This window comes from Pristiophorus japonicus, chromosome 1 (assembly GCF_044704955.1).
Source record: "Pristiophorus japonicus isolate sPriJap1 chromosome 1, sPriJap1.hap1, whole genome shotgun sequence".
Taxonomy (NCBI): domain Eukaryota; kingdom Metazoa; phylum Chordata; class Chondrichthyes; family Pristiophoridae; genus Pristiophorus; species Pristiophorus japonicus.
The window spans coordinates 279,219,553-279,238,579 of record NC_091977.1 but is presented as its reverse complement, the minus strand read 5'-3'; the positions used below and the strand labels follow the sequence as shown (position 1 = coordinate 279,238,579).

The 19,027-nt window shown below is 41.6% G+C and overlaps 2 protein-coding genes across 3 annotated transcripts in view; one reads left to right on the top strand and one right to left on the bottom strand.

Annotated features, from left to right (window-relative positions):
- The window catches only part of LOC139249177 (collagen triple helix repeat-containing protein 1-like), a 37,005-nt gene extending 27,263 nt beyond the window's left edge, over window positions 1–9,742 (top strand). Inside the window, exons 3-4 of the mRNA XM_070872282.1 lie at window positions 7,615–7,831; window positions 9,095–9,742. Of these exons, the coding sequence (XP_070728383.1) occupies window positions 7,615–7,831; window positions 9,095–9,240 (363 nt within the window). The 3' untranslated portion in view covers window positions 9,241–9,742. The remainder of the gene's footprint in view (window positions 1–7,614; window positions 7,832–9,094) is intronic.
- Window positions 9,743–10,706: 964 nt separating this feature from the next.
- slc25a32b (solute carrier family 25 member 32b) overlaps window positions 10,707–19,027 on the bottom strand; it is a 42,021-nt gene continuing 33,700 nt past the window's right edge. Inside the window, exons 6-7 of one of the 2 annotated variants that reach the window (XM_070872230.1) lie at window positions 14,126–14,271; window positions 10,707–11,392 (exon numbers count right to left, since the gene is read on the bottom strand). In XM_070872230.1, coding sequence (XP_070728331.1) covers window positions 11,263–11,392; window positions 14,126–14,271 — 276 coding nt within the window. In that variant the 3' untranslated portion in view covers window positions 10,707–11,262. Of the gene's footprint in view, window positions 11,393–14,125; window positions 14,272–19,027 lie in introns of those variants that run through there. The other variant, XM_070872260.1, reaches the window with a different exon arrangement.

Sequence of the window (19,027 nt, the reverse complement as noted above, 5' to 3'; positions counted from 1 at the left end):
CCTGCCACCTTCAAAGATTTGTGTATGTATACCCCCAGATCTCTCTGTTCCTTTAAAATTGTACTAGTTTATATTGCCTCTCCTCATTCTTCCCACCAAAATGCAACACTTCACACTTCTCTGCGTTAAACTGCATCCGCCATGTGTCTGCCCATTTCAGCAGTTTGTCTCGGCCCTCCTGAAATCTGTTACTAGCCTCCTCGCTGTTTACTATGTTTCTGAATTTTGTGGCAACTGGAAACTTGGAAATTATGCTCTGTATACCCAAGTCCAGGTCATTAATACGATTCAAACAGAGCGGTGATCAGCTAATGTTCAATGTCCATACTTCTACATGAAGAATGGTTAACCAGGCAAAGTAGTGTAGTGCTGCTTATGGCTCTGGAAATGTACCCCAACATGAGTCATCTTCTGACAAAAAAAATGCAAAGGGAAGAAAATAGAAGGAAGAGAAACATGCTTAATGCCACAGGGAAATATTTATTCCAGGTGTGAGGAAAGAAAGACTTGCATTTATATAGTGCCTTTCAAAGGACTGGACGTCTCAAAGCACTTTACAACCAATGAAGTACTTTTGGAGTGTAGTCACTGCTGTAATGTGGGAAATGCGGCAGCTAATTTGCGCACAGCAATCTCCCACAAACAGCAATGCGATAATGACTTGAAACTGCTTTTGTTATGTTGATTGAGGGATAAATATTGGCCAGGACATAATATTGGCCCTGCTCTTCTTCAAAATAATGCCATGGGATCTTTTACATCCACCTGAGAGCAGACGGGATCTCGGTTTAATGTCTCATCCAAAGGACGTCACCCCCGACAGTGCAGCACTCCCTCCGCACTGCACTATAATGTCAGTCTAGTAATGTGCTTAACTTCCTGAATTGGGACTTTAACCCACAACCTTCTGACCCAGAGGCGAGTGTGCTACCCACTGAGCCACAGCTGACAATAAATGAAGACAAGTTATGAGTTGCAGAATGAATTAGGTATTCTACAGTTCACTATTGTGTATCTTTATTTAGCACTTAGCATCCAAATAGAACTTAAACCTTAATTGAAATTATCTGTTTTGCAACACGATTAATTTAAGGGCCAGTATTAAATTAAGTTAATTTGATCTGTGTAATATGGATTTTAAAACCAGATTTTTCCAGATTTGGGTTGCACAATGGTTAAGAATTATAATCTATATTTAGTTGCAGATTTATGTGAGGTCAACATTAAAGGATTAGATGTAAACATAAATTTGGGGTTAATTTTAACCAAACTCACCTGTTGGGAAAGTGACGAGATTAGGTGCAACACTTTGCTTGATTTTATTTTCCATTGAAGGCAATGGAGAGTAATATTGAGCAGGGTGTAAAACTGGCGTTCCATCTGATCCCACGGGTTTGCCACCCAGCAAGTTGAGTTAAAATGACCCTTAAAATGTTAGGTTTAAAGTTTAAAATAATAACTATAATCTTCCCTATACTCCATCAGAACTCTTTTCTGGTAATTGAGGTCATGAAAGTTGAACCAAATAGACGAGTCACATGAAACCAATTCAGAACTGCTCAGTGTAGCATCTGGTGAACAGGGACAGATGATGAAAACATGTGTTGTGAAACTTAGTGTCTTTGTTTCAATGCACACTGAAAGAACATGCGTATATACTCTACAGAGAACATCTTCGCTCTACAAGCACGAGAGGGACACGACACTGCTCCTGAATCAATTTATATTTAATACTGTAATCAGATGCAGAGCAAACAGCCTCAATATAACATATTACCACACAAATCAAGCAATAGATTGCAATTATGCCCAGGGTGTGGGCCATGGAACAAGCACTTTCCTGCAGCAATCAGAACAGTGCCACAAAATGTAACTGCCTAGATTTTAAGAACATATTTCAGACTTATCTGTCAAATGGTTAAAATAATATTGCAGTGTAATAGGTGCTATGATTGGCGGGAGCTCCTTTTTGCCCAGAAGTAGAACTTTGCTCTTCCATTACAAAAGAAATATCCATTATTTTCAAATACTAATGACTGTTTGAATGAAAGACTTCTGAAAGGTGTTTGATGTACCACAATTGGTTTTAATGTGTTAAAATGAATCAATATCCCCTTCTGATGCTTCCTTCAAATCTCAGAGCACATTGCACATAGAGCTGGATTAGTGTATTATCAATGTTAAAAATATAATAATGTAAACAAACTAAACTAGGTATCAAAGTTCATAATTTAAGCATCTCCCTCTTATGATTTGAGTTATGCCTGATAATATTACCCAATTTATGTCTAGTTATAGTCTGTGTCTAATGCACACCTGTCATGTCATACCTTTTCAGAGATACCATACCTGAAAGTGTCACACTCAGGGCGCCACACATCACAGGCTGAAAATTAGTGATCGGCTGTAATAAGGACTTATCTGTTAGGTAACGAAATAACTAAATGTGAATGAATCAAAAGCAATCCAATTCATTAAGTTCAAAAGAGGAAAAATAATCAGCAGAAAACCGAGCAATCAAAATGCTGAATGTTTTTCCAAAATAACCAACCTCAAAGTGATGAATTACAGAAAGTGAATAATGAAATTACTAAAAATGTTCTGAAGTTGGCTTCAGCCACCATTTTGAAAGGTTCCTGCCATTGTGAAATTTCCAGGCAAAATGGACACTTATAGCATAAGAAATTAATTAAAAAATTAAACAATTCTGAATAAAATGCTTAATAACACTCATAAAATTGTTGTAAATCAGTGGAAGCATTTTCCTGGGGCTCAATTTTCCCCAATTATCTGCACCAGTTTTTTTTGAGTAAATTACAATCTCAGTTTCCCCAAAGTTTCTGCGCTAGTGTAATTCACTTAAGTAGGATTTTTTTAGGCTACAATTTTTTTTATCTGAGTTGGGGCGTAACCTGCCACTCACGCCAATTCTGGCCATTTAAGCAAGTTTGGCCAACTCCGATTTACTCACAATTTTTCTTAGGATGGCGTATATGACCACGCTGGAAAAACCTTCTGGGCAGTTAACAAAGTTGGCACAGGCAAGAGAATCAGCGCAGCAGATGCAGTTCCACAGCTGGGACAACAGTAGCAAAGAGGGAGAGGGGGAGAGAGGGGGGGCAGGCGGTGGAGGCCTTTCGGCCAGAGTTAGGATCGGCACCTGGCACCGGGAGGCTTTTCGGCCAGGGTTTAGAGCGGCACCGGCTCTGGGAGGAGGGGGGAGGGAGGCCTTTCGGCCAGGGTTAGGAGCGGCACCGAGAGGGGGAAATAGACTTTTGGCATAAACTGGTACTGGTAAATTAATGCTGGTAAGCTGCTGCAATGTTCAAGGTGCTTGTGCAGGTTGCTGCGTGCTAGCCAGAATGTCTTGTATGTTTCATTTTCCAGCCTCAGCCCGCAGTGTGTCCCTCATTACTCAGGCAACCCGATCTTTTTGACGCAGATCTTAGGCTACGCTGCCTCAAAATCAGCAATTCAAACGGGGAAAGTTGAATGATTTGTTTTTGCATAGTTGGGCCCCCGAAAAATGGGCGTAACTCTTCAAGTACGCCAACAAATGGCATTGGGGAAAATTGAGCCCCTGGAGAGGCCTATTCCTGTGGCAGATGCCTGAGTGTGTATTGGGAGTATTTGGCTGAAGTTTCAACTACTGGGTTTGGCTTTGTTAACTTCTCTCTCTGTCACTGCCGGGGTTCCTCCTGATTGGCTACAGTCCATATGAAGGTTCACCAGACTGATTCCCGGGATAGCGGGACTGACATATCAAGAAAGACTGGATTAGCTGGGCTTGTATTCACTGGAGTTCAGAAGAATGAGAGGGGATCTCATAGAAACGTTTAAAATTCTGACCGGTTTAGACAGGTTAGATGCAGCAAGAATGTTCCCAATGTTGGGGAAGTCCAGAACCAGCGGTCACAGTCTAAGGATAAGGGGTAAGCCATTTAGGACTGAGATGAGGAGAAACTTCTTCACCCAGAGAGTGGTGAATCTGTGGAATTCTCGACCACAGAAAGTTGTTGAGGCCAATTCACTAAATATATTCAAAAAGGAGTTAGATGTAGTCCTTACTACTCGGGGGATCAAGGGGTATGGCGAGAACGCAGGAATGGGGTACTGAAGTTGCATGTTCAGCCATGAACTCATTGAATGGCGGTGCAGGCTCGAAGGGCCGAATGGCCTACTCCTGCACCTATTTTCTATGTTTCTATATCAATCATGGCAAGCCACGGCCCTATTTTGACTTTAGAATGCAGTTAAGGATCCCTCCCTTCTGAGTTTATGAACACCGCCACCAAACTGGGAAGGGGTGCGTAACACACAGATTCTTTTTATGATCGACCGCCAGATTAGCTATTCACAAAGCAAGCTCGGACTTCTTGTTTGAAAGCTCGGCTTCTCCATTGCCTACCCTGGAAAATCCTGGAACCTTGTGTCATAACTATTAGTTTTGGTTAAAAAAAATTCAAAATGCAAACCATGAATTTTGGGAGTTACTTTTTTCAAGTAAATAACTACATCGAAGGGTCAGCTTATGTAATTTATGTTAATTTAAAGTGCAGGAGACAACTTGCTCCCATTCCCACAGTTTTACTCCCAATACGCAGATACAAGTTTAGGGGGCCAAAATAGATGGCCTTACTGCTGACTGCCACCGAGATTCCTCTCCGGGTTGCACCCAGTGCCAGTTTGCACTTGGTCTGGAGCGGGCAGGAGGGGAGAACCGCCCGCTGATATTAGCGGATGACCAAGTGGCACGTGTCCTTCCACCCGCCGAGATGCCAGATTGGTGTGTGCAAGAGTCGGCACCAGCAGGGGGAAGGACCGCTGCAAGGAGGCTGGTTTTAAAACTTTAGTGAACTTTAACATTTTTTTTTCACAGCGACTTACCTTAATGGGTCCACCTAAAGGTCTTACGGGTAATTATTTTTTTCCAATAATTTTTATTTGAACGTCTTCGGCCCTCCGTGGGCTTGACTCCATCCTTGGTGGCACGAGCATTTACCGCCGAGATTGGGAGCTCCGCCCCCACTCCCGCCCAGTTTGTCGGCGTATATTACTCATTTGCCACCGGCCCAACGTTTAATTTATTTTTCATCAATTTCCTGCCCAAAGTGCCGCCCGGTCTCTCGGCAGCCTTTTGGGCAGCACTTGGCCTTCACCAAGTTTGGCCCCTTGGTGTCTAGGGGACCAGGAGGAATATAATGCAGGGAGCTTTTCCTTATTATGTACATCATAAGCAAAATAGATTCCTTCAGAAGTTCAAGACTGATCAAAGCAGAATGTTGCAGACTAGTGCTCTAAGTTCCTGATAGGCCCTGGTATCTATTGGAATCCAATCGATAATCCTAGCTGATCGAGAGGGGACTGCTTTGACTGTAGATGAACTCTTCGATCATAGGGATGGTAATCTTGTATCAGAATAATTAGTCAAAGACCCTAATAGGCTTAGTTGTGTTCAGTATCAGTGTTAACAAATTCCATATTTACATAGTAACCCTATAATACTTACCCTGTAGTTTAGAAGACTCGTAACTAGTGCTGAAGTAAATAGTTTAAGTCCCCAATAAACCAATATCCTCTTCCCAGGCATGGATGACTGCTGAAAATGTCTCTTAGTTTGCACATCTTTTGACAATCATTCCTGTGCAGTACAAATAATCACTACCTCCAGTCGATTTCCCCATCTGTCCTACACCCTGAAGAGTGCTTCTTTGAAGGTCATACTCCAGGGTTCTTTATGCCTGGAGGGACTGAGTTTAGCCCTTATTGTCATCGGGATCACCTTCTCCCAGAAAATGAATCTTCACTGCTAATTAGTCATTGTAAAGGAGCCATCATATTCAATGTTGATTTTGAAGTTAGGCTAAATTATACCTAATGAAACTAGGAGAAAAATGGAGTTTTCTAAAACCAATAAAGAAATTGGAATGAAGAACTAATATACATTGTAACTAAGCAACCACAACTTGTATTTATATAGCACCTTTAACGTAGTAAAACATCCATAAGCACATCACAGGAACAAAATTTGATACTGAGCCATACAAGAGATATTGGGACAGATGACCAAAAGCTTGAACAAAGAGGTAGATTTTAAAGAGCATCTCAAAGGAGGAGAGGTAGATAGGTGGAGAGGTTTCGGGAGGGAATTCTAGAGCTTAGGGCCTCGGCAGCTGAAGGCACGAATGCAAGCACAATGTGATTAAAATCGTGGACGTGCAAGAGGCCAGAATTGGAGAAGTGGAGAGATTTTGGTGAGTTGTAGGGTTGGAGGAGGTAATAGAGATAGGGAGGGGAAAGGCCATGAAGGGATTTGAAAACAAGGAGAACTTTTAAACTGAGGCGCTGTCAGACAGGAAGCCAGTGTCGGTCATCGTGCACAGGGGTGATGGTTAATGGGACTTGGTGCGAGTTAGGATACGGGCAGCAGTTTTTGATGAGCTGAAGTTTACGGAGGGTGCTAGGTGGAAGGCTGGCCAGGAGAGCATTGGAATCGTCAAGTCTAGAGGTAACAAAGGCATGAATGAGGGTTTCAGCAGCAGATGAGCTGAGGCAGATGCAGAGACAGGTGATGGAGAGGATATGGGGTCGGAAGCTCAGCTCAGGGTCAAATAGGAAGCCAAGGTTATGAACAGTCTAGTTCAGCCACAGACAGCTGCCAGGGAAAGGGATGGAGTCAGTAGCTAGGGAATGTAGTTTGTAGTGGGGACCGAAGACAATATTTTATTGGGAGGAAATTTTTGCTCATCCTATACTGGATGTCAGACAAGCAGCGCGACAATTGGAGGCAGTAGAGGGGCCGAGAGAGGTGGTGGCGAGATAGAGCTGGGTTTTGTCAGTGTACATGTGGAACCTGACGTGTTTTCAGATGATGTTGCCAAGAGGCAGAATGTAAGTGAGAAATAGGAGGCCAAGGATACATCCTTGGGGGATCGAGAGGTCCAGCGTGGAAGGAGGAAGAGAAGCCGTTGCAGGTGATTCTTTGGCTACAACTGGATAGGAATTGAACCAGGCAAGGGCAGTCGCACCCAGCTAGATTTGGAGGAGAGGTGTTGGAGGAGGATGTTGTGGTCAACCATGTCTCAAAGGCTGCAGACAGGTCAAAAAGGATGAGGATCAATGTTCCCTTTAATATTTTTTGGGTGCGCGGTCCATTCAAAATAGCGCGTATGTGCATTTTTTCCCCCATTGTGAAGCTGGCAAGCAGCCTATGTAAAACAAAGATTGTATCTTGCAAAATGTACTCCACACAATAAATTAGGAAATGGACACTGGACTAATTTTTAGTAGAAGGGAATTTAAGGACACATTTTAAATCTAGCATGTGCATGATGATATTATTGAAAGGACAAAGATTCAAATGGGCTTTATTTTGTGCAAAATGTGCAAAGATACTGTTTATTGTAGTTAAGTTTACCAGGTGAACTGTATGGGGCAGGGGTACGAAGTGTACATGAAGTTTTTAAAGGGACAATGGATGAGTTTTGCCTTTATAGATAGGGATTCATCTATTTGTATGGCAGTTTAATAGAAGAGAATGAATTTTACAAAGTCATAGTATAGGTACAATATTTTGACACGGTGTTGACTATGCCTCTTTGTGTCTTGCCTCAGGAATGCACATTCAGCAAGTTGCGCACAGACAGTGCTCTCAGAGTACTGTTCACAGGCTCACTTCGTCTGAAATGCAAAAGTGCCTGCTGTCAGCGTTGGTACTTCACATTTAATGGGGCTGAGTGCAGTGGTCCACTGCCAATTGAAGCCATCATCTATCTTGATCAAGGAAGCCCAGAATTCAACTCTACCATTAATATACATCGCACATCTTCAGGTTAGTTTTGAAACAGACTTATGGTTTAGGAGCGGTTAGTTATTCATTCAGTAAAAATACTAGAATCTGTTGCACCAAACATTGCAAAATTAAATCCCTGGTCTCTGCTGATTTCAGCTGGGACGCTAGCAGTCCCTACAGTTTTGAGGTCACTGGGCTAGGGAGGAAAAACCATAACCGCTTAAGAAACTGAATCATTCGGCGTCCATTTTACAGGTGAAAAATGGGCACTGAAGGGTCCAATATGGTATGTGATGCACACCATATTGGTTAGGGCACCCTGTTGTGTTCAAGGCATCCGCCCGAAACAAGCATTGAGCCCATTGCCTATGCAAATCGGGGGCCTAATACGTAATTCAGGCCTTCTCGAAATTAGTTGGCACCTGAGCTGTGCTTGCTGTAGTCCGTCCTCTTAGACGCACAGCAGCCAAACCAGTGGTCTTTAAAGAAACCGCTAGAGGTTACCACCAAAAAGCTAAGTAAACCATTTTCTACTTACCTGAATGTGGAGTCAGGAGCACTTCTGGCTCCATCATTAAAACTGCAGGCTGCTGCCGACCACCACTCTCGTCACCCCCCCTCTCCCAGACCCATGGTTGCTCCGGTGCCAAAGTGTTGCCAGACGATTTCTATCTTCACCACCACCAGCATGCTCCATCTTGGGGCGGGACTGGAGCCCCCAGCACACGGCTGGACGCAAGGGGACCAACTTTGCATGGTCCGATTGTTCATCAATTTCTAGGCCCAGATTTCTAACCACTGAATTTCTAGGCCCAGGCGTATTACTCCTGTTCAATATCCAGTGACAGCTTGATAGAAAAAGTCTACGTATGCGGAAGTCAGAATCAGGCTTGGCTAAAATGCACACGCTACCCGGCAATAAATTTCGTGGACAATTGTTGTCTCACTGGCACATGAAGAATGGCAACTTGGTTGAAACTCCAGTGGTCTTCCTACATCTTTGGAGCCAGCTCCCTGTATGAGTGATTATTTTCAGCATTGAGTAGAAAATTGAATGGGGAAAAAGCATTGAAAAGTGAAATATAAAAATATCCAACGGAAAATTGTTGTGTGTGTATGTGTGTGGGAAAGAATTAGGGAAAGTACCGTGCAAAAAATTAGTGGGAAACCTGTGTGGTTCATAATGTAATGCCTTTATCACAAGGAAACTGGGCTTATGCAGCTTTGTTTAAAACAATATTTAAGTTAGTTATGTTGGTTCTTTGCACCTTTCTAACAAACTTTTATCCAATTTTTCACCAGTGGAAGGGTTGTGTGAAGGAATCAATGCTGGACTAGTGGACATTTCAGTCTGGGTTGGGCTGTGCTCAGATGGCTACTCACAAGGTGATGCTTCTACTGGCTGGAACTCAGTATCACGGATAATTATCGAGGAGCTGCCAAAATAGCTTTGCTTCTACAAGCTGAAAACTATCAAGAGCCTAACCTGCACTTGCAGAAACAAATTTGACAGAAATTTATTAACTTCATTAACAAAAACTTCAAATATATTTCACATATAGGCTTCTAATTAAAATATTGGCACATTTAAATTGCCCAGAGAAATTTAAAATAAACCTAAAATGGCAAAGTCAAATTTATTGCAGTTCTGCACCTGAACTTTCAAGTAACACTATCAAAACAGTATTTAAGTTGTGGAAATACAAGTGAAATTTAGACTGTATGGAGTAACTTTGACTTTGGGTGATAGTGTAAAACAGGTGATATCGATTCAGCCACCCATTGTGCATCTTTCCTGATTTTTATGACGAATGTCTGAATCACTATCAACCAAACTCAAAATTACCCCCACTATCTTTTGCTACCTTTTTGGTTTAATTTGAACAAAATGTACCTTTCAAACTTTTTTTAAAAAAGTACTGTACTCCTTAGTATTAGAAAATTGTAATGTTGGCATGGTATTCTTATTTTTTTTTTTAAAAGAACATTTGTAGAAGACTCTCCAGAATACTGGATTTTCATGATTTTAAATAAAAAGCAACCTGGAAGATTTGAATAACAGAAGGTTACTGTAAGACTAGAAGAAATTATCAAATCCAGCCTGGATATACCAGCTTCAGTAGACTAACTAGTCATTAGATGACAATGCAAGCTGTGGTTTCAATGTTCAGATTTATTCTATCTGAACCTACATAAAAATAAGAAATAGGAGCAGGGGTAGGCCATTTGGCCCCTCGAGCCTGCGCTGCCATTCATTATCATGGCTGATCTGATCTTGGCCTCAACTCCACTTCCCTGCCCTCTCTCCCATAATACTTGACTCCCTTCTCATTCAAAAATCTGTCTATCACCACCCAATATATTCAATGACCCAGCCTCCACAGCTCTCTGGGGTAGAGAATTCCAAAAATGCACGACTCAGGAGAAATTCCTCCTCATTTCCGTTCTAAATTCCGTTCTTATTCTGAATCTATGTCCACTAGTTCTAGATTCCCCCCACGAGGACAAACATCCTCTCTGCATCTACCCTGTCAAGCTCCCTCAGAATCGTGTACATTTCAATAAGATCATTTCTCATTCTTCTAAACTCCAATGAATATATAACCTGATCCTACATCTTAAATATTTGTATATGATTTAAAAGAAGCTTCACTTGTGTTAAAGTTACTTATTTCCCAACAGTGACACTTAACTCCATTGTTTGCATTCAGTTGAGATGAGCAAGTATTTAGGTAGGCACACAGGAAAAAGTCTCAATGTAGGAACTGTCAAAATCATAATTTGGCAGGTGAACACCACTAATAACTGATTAACGAAGACCATCAAGGTCATCACTTTATCCAAACTCTCTAGTTAGGTTCTTTTGTGATGTAGATATAATTAGACTGAACATAGAAATGAACATTTTTATTCAGTTCTGCCACCTGGAGCAAGGTTTATTGCAATATCTAGATTTAGCAACATCATGATAGTACATTCACATGTAGGCTTGTAAACCTTCCCAGAGCACAATACATAAACATTTCCTATTGAACCATAATTATTAACTTTACTTATTAAATTACATTTTAAATAATATAATCCTCATTAATTAATTCATTATTTTACCAAATGTATCTCATTACAAAAGATCATTGTAAGAATATAAAACATAAACTATTGTTTTTAACAATTCAGTTTGGCATTACTTGCCTCTTGTGTTTTGCTGATTATAGTCTGAAGAAAATAGATCCTTCAAGCATTTTACCCTGGAGACATCTGACCCTCAGAAGTTTACTATGAATTTATAACTATATCTGCAAACATTGCAGATTTATAAAATGAAGTAAATAATATTTTAGCAGTACTTAATAACTGCTTGGGGATTGCAAGAGGATATTAGCGAGCACTTGATGTTCTCCTCATGCCTTGCAGATTTTTTGGGTAAAATTATATGGCTCTGTGATTCGAATTCTGACAACAGACAACATTCAGGATTGTTGGAAATCAAATAAAAATTGAGAAACATTTTCATATACGAGAAACGTAATGCAACATGCAGGGGTCACTTTAAGTACATTTGGAACAACTCCTTTGTAAAATCCGTGAACCCCTTCATTCCTGAAAAAGAAAACGGAAATTTTCAAAGTACACATTACTAAAATGTACACCTTCTATTTACTTACAAGTAATTTGTTTAGTCACAATACAGAAATAACAGAAAACCCGATTTAACAGTCAGAGAGTTCCTTTACATCTTTAAGGTTGAAGGCTAACATCAGGCACTCCAATCTACTTACATTTACTGATCATAAGCTTGAAGTGCTTCACAACCAATTAAAAACTTTTTGAATTGCAATCACTGTTATGGAGGCAAAAATAGCTTCCAATTTACAGAGCCATGTCCCACATACAGCAAATATCAATTAATCTGATATTGGTTGAAGGAGAAATATTGGTCGGATACCAGAACTGCTTGCTCCTCTTCAAATACTAGCATAACATCTGTAACATCCAACTGAATCACCAGAACAGGCAATTGAACATCTCATCTGAAAGATGGCAAATCTGATCATGCAGCATTTCCTCAGAGTGCTCAGATTTATGCCTGGAATTTTTGCAGGGATTCTTCAGATTTCCTGCCGTAACCTTGGCAGATTGGTGGAAACCAATCTTCTGCCACATTTAGGGTAAGAGATTGGGGAAGCCTTTGCAGAAATTGCACCTGTACATGCTCCAGTCCTGGACTGGTGTTTGAGCCCATAACCTTTTGACTCAGAGGCGACTAACTAAGCCAAGCTGGAAAACATATCGGCCTGAAAATCCCGGCCTCCCGGGTCCGTATGAAGCTTCTACGGATCCAGGAAGACATCGGAAAAGCCGGTTTTCAGCACACAATGCGCATGCGCTGAAAACTAGCTTTTCCGATCTGTCAGGCTGGAGCTTGACAGATCACCGGAAAAAGGGAGTGAGGACATTTGCTTGGGCAAGATTGCGGGATTTATGCATATCTTGCCCAGCAAATATCCTCAAAATTCTTGCGCCTGAAAAAGCAGGCGCATAGCCTACTTTTACAGGTGCAAGTGTTTAAAAACATACATAAACATAATAAAATTAAATTAAATAAAAACATTTTATTATTAAAAACTCTGCCCACTAAGGTAAGTTTATTTTTAACCTGAATTACTAAACTATTTTTTTTTTAAATTGGAAAAATATTGTTTTTTTCCTAAGGCATTTATTAACTTTAATTTCAATTAATTTTAATTATGTGAGCTCTTTTTTATTTATTAGCGTGTGTTTGTTTTTTACCCCATTAATAGCAATGAGAACGTATAGATACGGAGTTCTCATTGCTATTAATGGGAAAGCTGTGGAATACGTACCTGATTGGCTGAGCAGTCACACGTGACTGCATCTTCTGCATGGGAACCCTCCAGATGGGAGCGCACTTTGCAGTGCGGGAAGAGAAGGCCTCCCCAAAGGAATCTAGGGCGCCTCCGAGACCACCAGGTAGATTCGTAAAAATTCTCCAGTCGGAGGCAATTGCCCGTGGGAAGCCTCCGACTGGGATTTCAGGGCCATTACCATGGTGAAAAACAGGCAGGTTCATCTAGGTCAGTATGCTTGCTATATGACTAGCAACTACAGAAACACCAAAAGACCCCTTTGGTTGGCTGAACACAAATAACAACTTGCATTCATATAGCATCATTAACATAGATAAATATTCCAAGACGCTTCACAGACGTGTAATCGGCCAACAAAAAGAGCCAAATCCAAAGTAGTAGATAGTGGCCGGAATTTTAATCTGGAGGTGGGTAGGGAACGGGCGGGGCCAGGGGTGGTGGGGGGGGGAAGAGCTGGAAAGCAGTCGGGAAACCCAGGAGGAGTTTTCTGCAGGCCCTGCCAAATTTAACACCCTGATTAACAGCATATGATTAGCATTTGGAATCACCGCTTCCTGCTCGCAGCCAGCAGATAGAGAGGCTGGCTGGCTGTTAGGCGGATACAGCTGCGGCAGCAGGACGTAGAGAAGAGGGAGGGAGAGAGGAATCAGGAAGGGGTAAAAGGCCGGACGATGCTTAGGGCTGGAGGGGGAGGTCGGAAGGCCAGCGGGTGATTGGTGCCGGAGGGGGGAAGGTCAAAAGGCCAGAGGGGGATGGAGCGTGGAAGTCTGAAGGGGAGTATCGGAGGACTCCGGCGGGGGGGGGGGGGGAGAAAGAGATCGGAAGGTTGCCCAATCATGCGGGGTTGGCGAGACAAGGATGCTGGATCCAGCAGGTAAGTGGAAAGGCACTGACCTCCTGGATCCAGCAGTCCTTGCCTCCCTTTATCTGCCAGAGTCCCCAAGGCCTTCGAAACTCACTCACCCATAGTTAAATTTGAAATGGTGACTCACTATGAGGCACACTGCCTCATTATAATATTTAAAGTACCAACCCACCTCCTGGGAGCGGATTGGCTGCCTGACCCCCGTCCCGCCTCCATTAAAACCAGAAGTAGGTGGGTTGGGGGTCGGGATTCAGTTTTTGGGGGTTAAAATGAAGTGGGTTGTAAAAAAAGGCCTTTGAAGAAGAGAAGGAATTTGAGAGTTGGAAATGTTTAGGGAGAGGGCCTAAACAGTTAATAAAAGATGTACGGCTAGGAAGAGGAGAAGAAAATCTAGGTGATCAATTTGCTCAAGATTACATCAGTAGACGCTTCTGCTGCTGGTAAATGCTGTATTTACGGCTTAACAATTTAAAATTCCAGACGATGCATTGATCACCATCAAAACAAGTAATACAATATAATCTTAAATATAATGTAATAACAACTAAATCAAATTTTATTCAGTCTTTATGATCTTACCTCCACGTTCTCCATATGGCATTCATTACTCCGGAGTACTGGGTATGCTGGTCCTGCAGCCGAGCACGAATCACTTGATATGGATAGGTTGCAGATACAGCAAATACCTTGGACAATGCTGCCATAGTTATATATTCTATGGAATTCTGCGGCAGACAAGAGAAAAACAAAATAAAACGAACATTTTACAATTATGATGAAAACTCAGATAGGCCTGTGTTTGAGCTCACATATGTTCACATTCTTCCAGTACTCTGAGGATTCCTTCATTAGGGCAATAGGTGGTGTTTCAGGTTTTTCAGTTGTTTTCCGACCTACCAATAGAATGGATGTTACAAGTTTCAGTTTTGTGCATCAGGAGTGGCTATCAGAAATGCCAGTGCAGGTGTCAAGAGGTCACAAAACCTTGTGGATCCTGATCTGTGCTCGCGATGCTATCACGCACTCCAAGCAAAGTTCAATTACAATAAAAGAACATGAAAAAACCTGATTTAAAAGCCAGGTAATTACCTTGACAGCTGAATGTTAGTCAGGTAATCCAAACAAAGACAGGCATTGGATGCGAAATTGCTCTGCACCCCGATTGGGAGGCAGTAACCATCTCGAGCCCAGACTTAATGCCCGGCACAGAAGTCTTGCCCCCACCACTGAATTGGGCTTACCGCCCCTCAAAGGAAGCGAAGTGCAATCTCGCACACTCCACTTCTTTTAGGGGCGGGTCCCGGGGGAGGTGAGTCAAGCGCTACAAGGATATTCCGCGTAGCGCTGAAGCAATTTAACTTAAAGGGGAGGGCCGCTCCGCACTCTGCAAGGCCTCCACCAGGCCACCAAGGATGTCGGGGGCACCACTCTGCGGATTAAAGATTTTTGGAGTTAAATTTCACTGGCGGTGCGATGGAGGTACAGGAGGTTGGTGGTGCACCCTTTGATGACGCACTTAGGATGGTCGGCAGCAGCGGGGCTGAAGTGTGGACCGCCAGAAAAATCCCCGAGTTGAATTTCGCTGGCGGCGGCCATTGGACCAGAAGTCGGCGGCTGTTCGACTCTGCAACCTAGCTGCCGCTTTCTGGCGGTAAGAGGCCTTTTGGGAGCTGAATTTCGGCCCCATTATGTTTAAAAAAACGAATATTCCATTTGAGAAAGATCACTGTTCCGGAGTTGTAGAAGCTTCCTCCACATCTAATAAAAGTACAGGTTATTAACAAGAATCATCATAAAGTCAATAGATCCGTTAAGATGTATTTGATGCCACTATTATTTATATAACACCCATTGCCATGTACAATATGTCACTTCTCGAACATAGGAACAGGAATAGGCCATTTAGCCCCTCGAGCCTGTTCCGCCATTCAATGAGATCATGGCTGATCTGCAATCTAACTCCATATACCTTTCTTTGGCTCCTATCCCTCAATATCTTTGGTTAACAAATATCTATCAATCTCAGATTTAAAATTAACAATCGAGCTAGCATCAATTATCGTTTGCAGGAGAGTTCCAAACTTCTACCACCCTTTGTGTGTAGAAGTGTTTCCTAACTTCACTCCTGAAAAGTATGGCTTTAATTTTTAGACTATGCCCCCCTAGTCCTAGACACCCCAATCAGCAGAAATAGTTTATTTCTATCTACTCTCAGTTCCTCTTAATAACTTGAAAAATTCAATCAAATCTAGGGAATACAATCCTAGTTTCTGAAATTTCTCATCGTAATTTAACCCTTGGAGTCCATGTATCATTTTGGTAATTCTACGCTGCATTCCCTCCAAGGCCAATGTATCCTTCCTAAGTTCTTCGTGTGACCTACCAGGACTTAAATACTGTAGCAGAACTTCTATCCCCTTGTGTTCTCATCCTCTAGATATAAAGGCCAGCATTCCATTAGCCTTTTTGATTATTTTCCATACCTGTCCATCTATGTACATGGACACCCAAGTCTTTTTGGACCTCCACTGTCTCTAGTACTTTAGAAAGTACTCTGTTTTATCCATTTAAAGTCCAAAATGGATGACCTCACATTTTCCTACAATGAAATAAAGTTTTGCTCATTCGCTTAATCTATTAATATATCTTTGTAATTTTATGCTTCCATGCCACCTATCTTTGTTTCATCGGCAAACTTGTATACATGGCTTTCTATCCTATCATCTAAGTCGTTAATACATACGATGAATAGTTGAGGCCACAACACATATTCTTGTGGGACACCACTAGTCACATTCTGCCAATTAGAGTAGACCTGCCTATTATCCCTACTCTGTCTCCTGCCACTCAGCCAATTTCCTAAACAGGTCAATAATTTGTCTTCAATTCCATGAGCTTCAATTTTAGCTCTTTTGACAGACTTTATCAAATGCCTTCTGGAAATCCATATAAATAACATCCATACATTCCCCTGTTCACTATTTTAGTCACTTCTGGACATGAATTCCGACCCAAGTGTATTAACAAAAGGAGGAATTGGGCTGCTTTGGTGGGACTATGTAGAAGATACTTCAATTCAAAGTCTAACCTGTTTGGTTAAGCATGGACTGTTCAGAATGAAATACTTGCATTCAATGCAAATATTCAAAATACAAACCATATTGGATAGTGAGTACAAGCTGGGCAGTGGTCTTTGTGAACTTTGAGGTGCTCTGATGAGATAATTAGCTACATGAGTATAGAAGCCCTTAAACTTTAATATGGCTGCAGCTATAGTAGACACTTTACGAAAGCACCAGGTGTTGACTTGAGTCCAAAGTGCAACACACTACCATGGTATTTCCCTTGGGCCACAAAGACTTTTCTCGATTGTGGGAAAATAGCTACAAGGAAATATGCATTCTTCTAGTCGATCACAGCTATTCTGCAGATTATGGATCACTGTCAATGTTCATGGAATACATGGGCCATAAAGAACAGCCAATATGGTTTTAGAAACAATAGATCACATGATGGAAATCTTTAAGGATGTACAGTCTAGGTACATTCCCACAAGGGGGGGAAAAGGGAGGGTAAGCAAAGCCAGAGCTTCCTAGATAATGAAGGAGTTAGACAGTAGGATGAAGCAGAAAAAGGGGGCATATGTCAGATGCCAGCTTGATAATACAAGGGAGAATCAGGCTGAATATAAAAAGTAGAGGAGAAATGAAAAAGGAAATAAGAGGGACAAAGAGACAGTACAAGAATAGTTTCGTCGGCTAACATAAGAGAGAATCCAAAGGTCTTCTATAGGCATATTAACGTTAAAAGGGTTGTCAGAGGGGCGGTAGGGCCAATTAGGGACCAAAATGGAGATCTATTGGTGGAGACAGAAGGCCAAGCTGAAATATTAAATGAGTACTTTGCATCAGTGTTGACCAAGGAAGAGGACCTTACCAAAACTTTGGTAAATGAGGAGGTTGTCAGGATACTAGATGAGATAAAAATAGATAGAGAGGAGATACTAGAAAGGCTGATAGTACTTAAAGTGGATAGTACTTAAAATGGGATGCATTCTAGGTTGGTGATAGGTAAGGCAAGAAATTGCAGGAGGTGCTGGCCACAATATTCCAATTCTCCTTATATACAGGGGTGGTGCCAGAAGACTGCAAATGTTACTCTCCTTTTTTGAACTAGGGTGCGAGATGAACCTGGCAATTACAGGACAGTCAGTTTAACATTGGTGATGGGGAAGCTTTTAGAAACAATAATCCGGGAGAACACAGCCACTTGGACAAGCATGGGCTAATAAAGGAGAGCCAGCATGAATTTGTTAAGGATTGTGTTTGACTAACTTAATTGAGTTTTTTGATGAGGTAACAGAAGGTGGATGAGGGTAGTGCAGTTGATGTTACTTATATGGATTTCAAAAGGCATTTGATGAAGTACCACATATTAGGTTTTTTAGCAAAATTGAAGCCCATGGAATAAAAGGGGCAGTAGCAGTATGGATACAAAATTGGTTAAAGGATAGAGTTGTGGTGAATGGCTCTTTTTCAGACTGGAGGTTGTTCTCCCGGGTTTAGTACTCGGACCACTGCGTTTTTGATCTAAACCCTTCATGATTTAAACACCTCTATCAAATCTTCTTAGTCTTTTCTGCTCTAAGGTGAAGCTTCTCTAGTCTATATACGTAGCTGTATTTCCTCATCCCTGGAACCATTCTAGTAAATCTCTTCTGTACCTTCTCCAAAACCTTCACATCCTTCCGAAAGTGTGATGCTCAGAATTAGCCACAATGCTCCATTTGGGTCCGAACTAGTGTTTAATATAGGTTTAGCATAACTGTTTTTTGGACTTAGGAGTACAAGGCATAATTTCAAAATTTGCAGATGATACAAAACTTGGAAGTGCAGTAAACAGTGAGGAAGATAGTAATAGACTTCAAGAGGCTAGTGGAATGGGCAAACATATGGCAGATGAAATTCAACACAGAAAAAAGTGTGAAGTGATACATGGTAAGAAGAATAAGGAGACAATACAAGCTGAATGGTACTATTTTAAAGGGGGTGCAAGAACAGAGAGATCTGGGGTGCTTATGCATAAATCTTTGAAGGTGGCAGGACAGGTTAACAAAGCAGTTCGTAAAGCATATGGGATCCTGGGTTTTATAAACAGAGGCAGAGGCAGAGAGTGCAAAAAACAGTTATGCTAAACCTATATTAAACACTAGTTCGGACCCAAATGGAGCATTGTGGCTAATTCTGAGCATCACACTTTCGGAAGGATGTGAAGGTTTTGGAGAAGGTACAGAAGAGATTTACTAGAATGGTTCCAGGGATGAGGAAATACAGCTACGTATATAGACTAGAGAAGCTTCACCTTAGAGCAGAAAAGACTAAGAAGAAATGATAGAGGTGTTTAAATCATGAAGGGTTTAGATAGAGTAAATAAAGAGAAACTGTTTCCATTGGCTGAAGGGTTGATAACCAGAGGGCACAG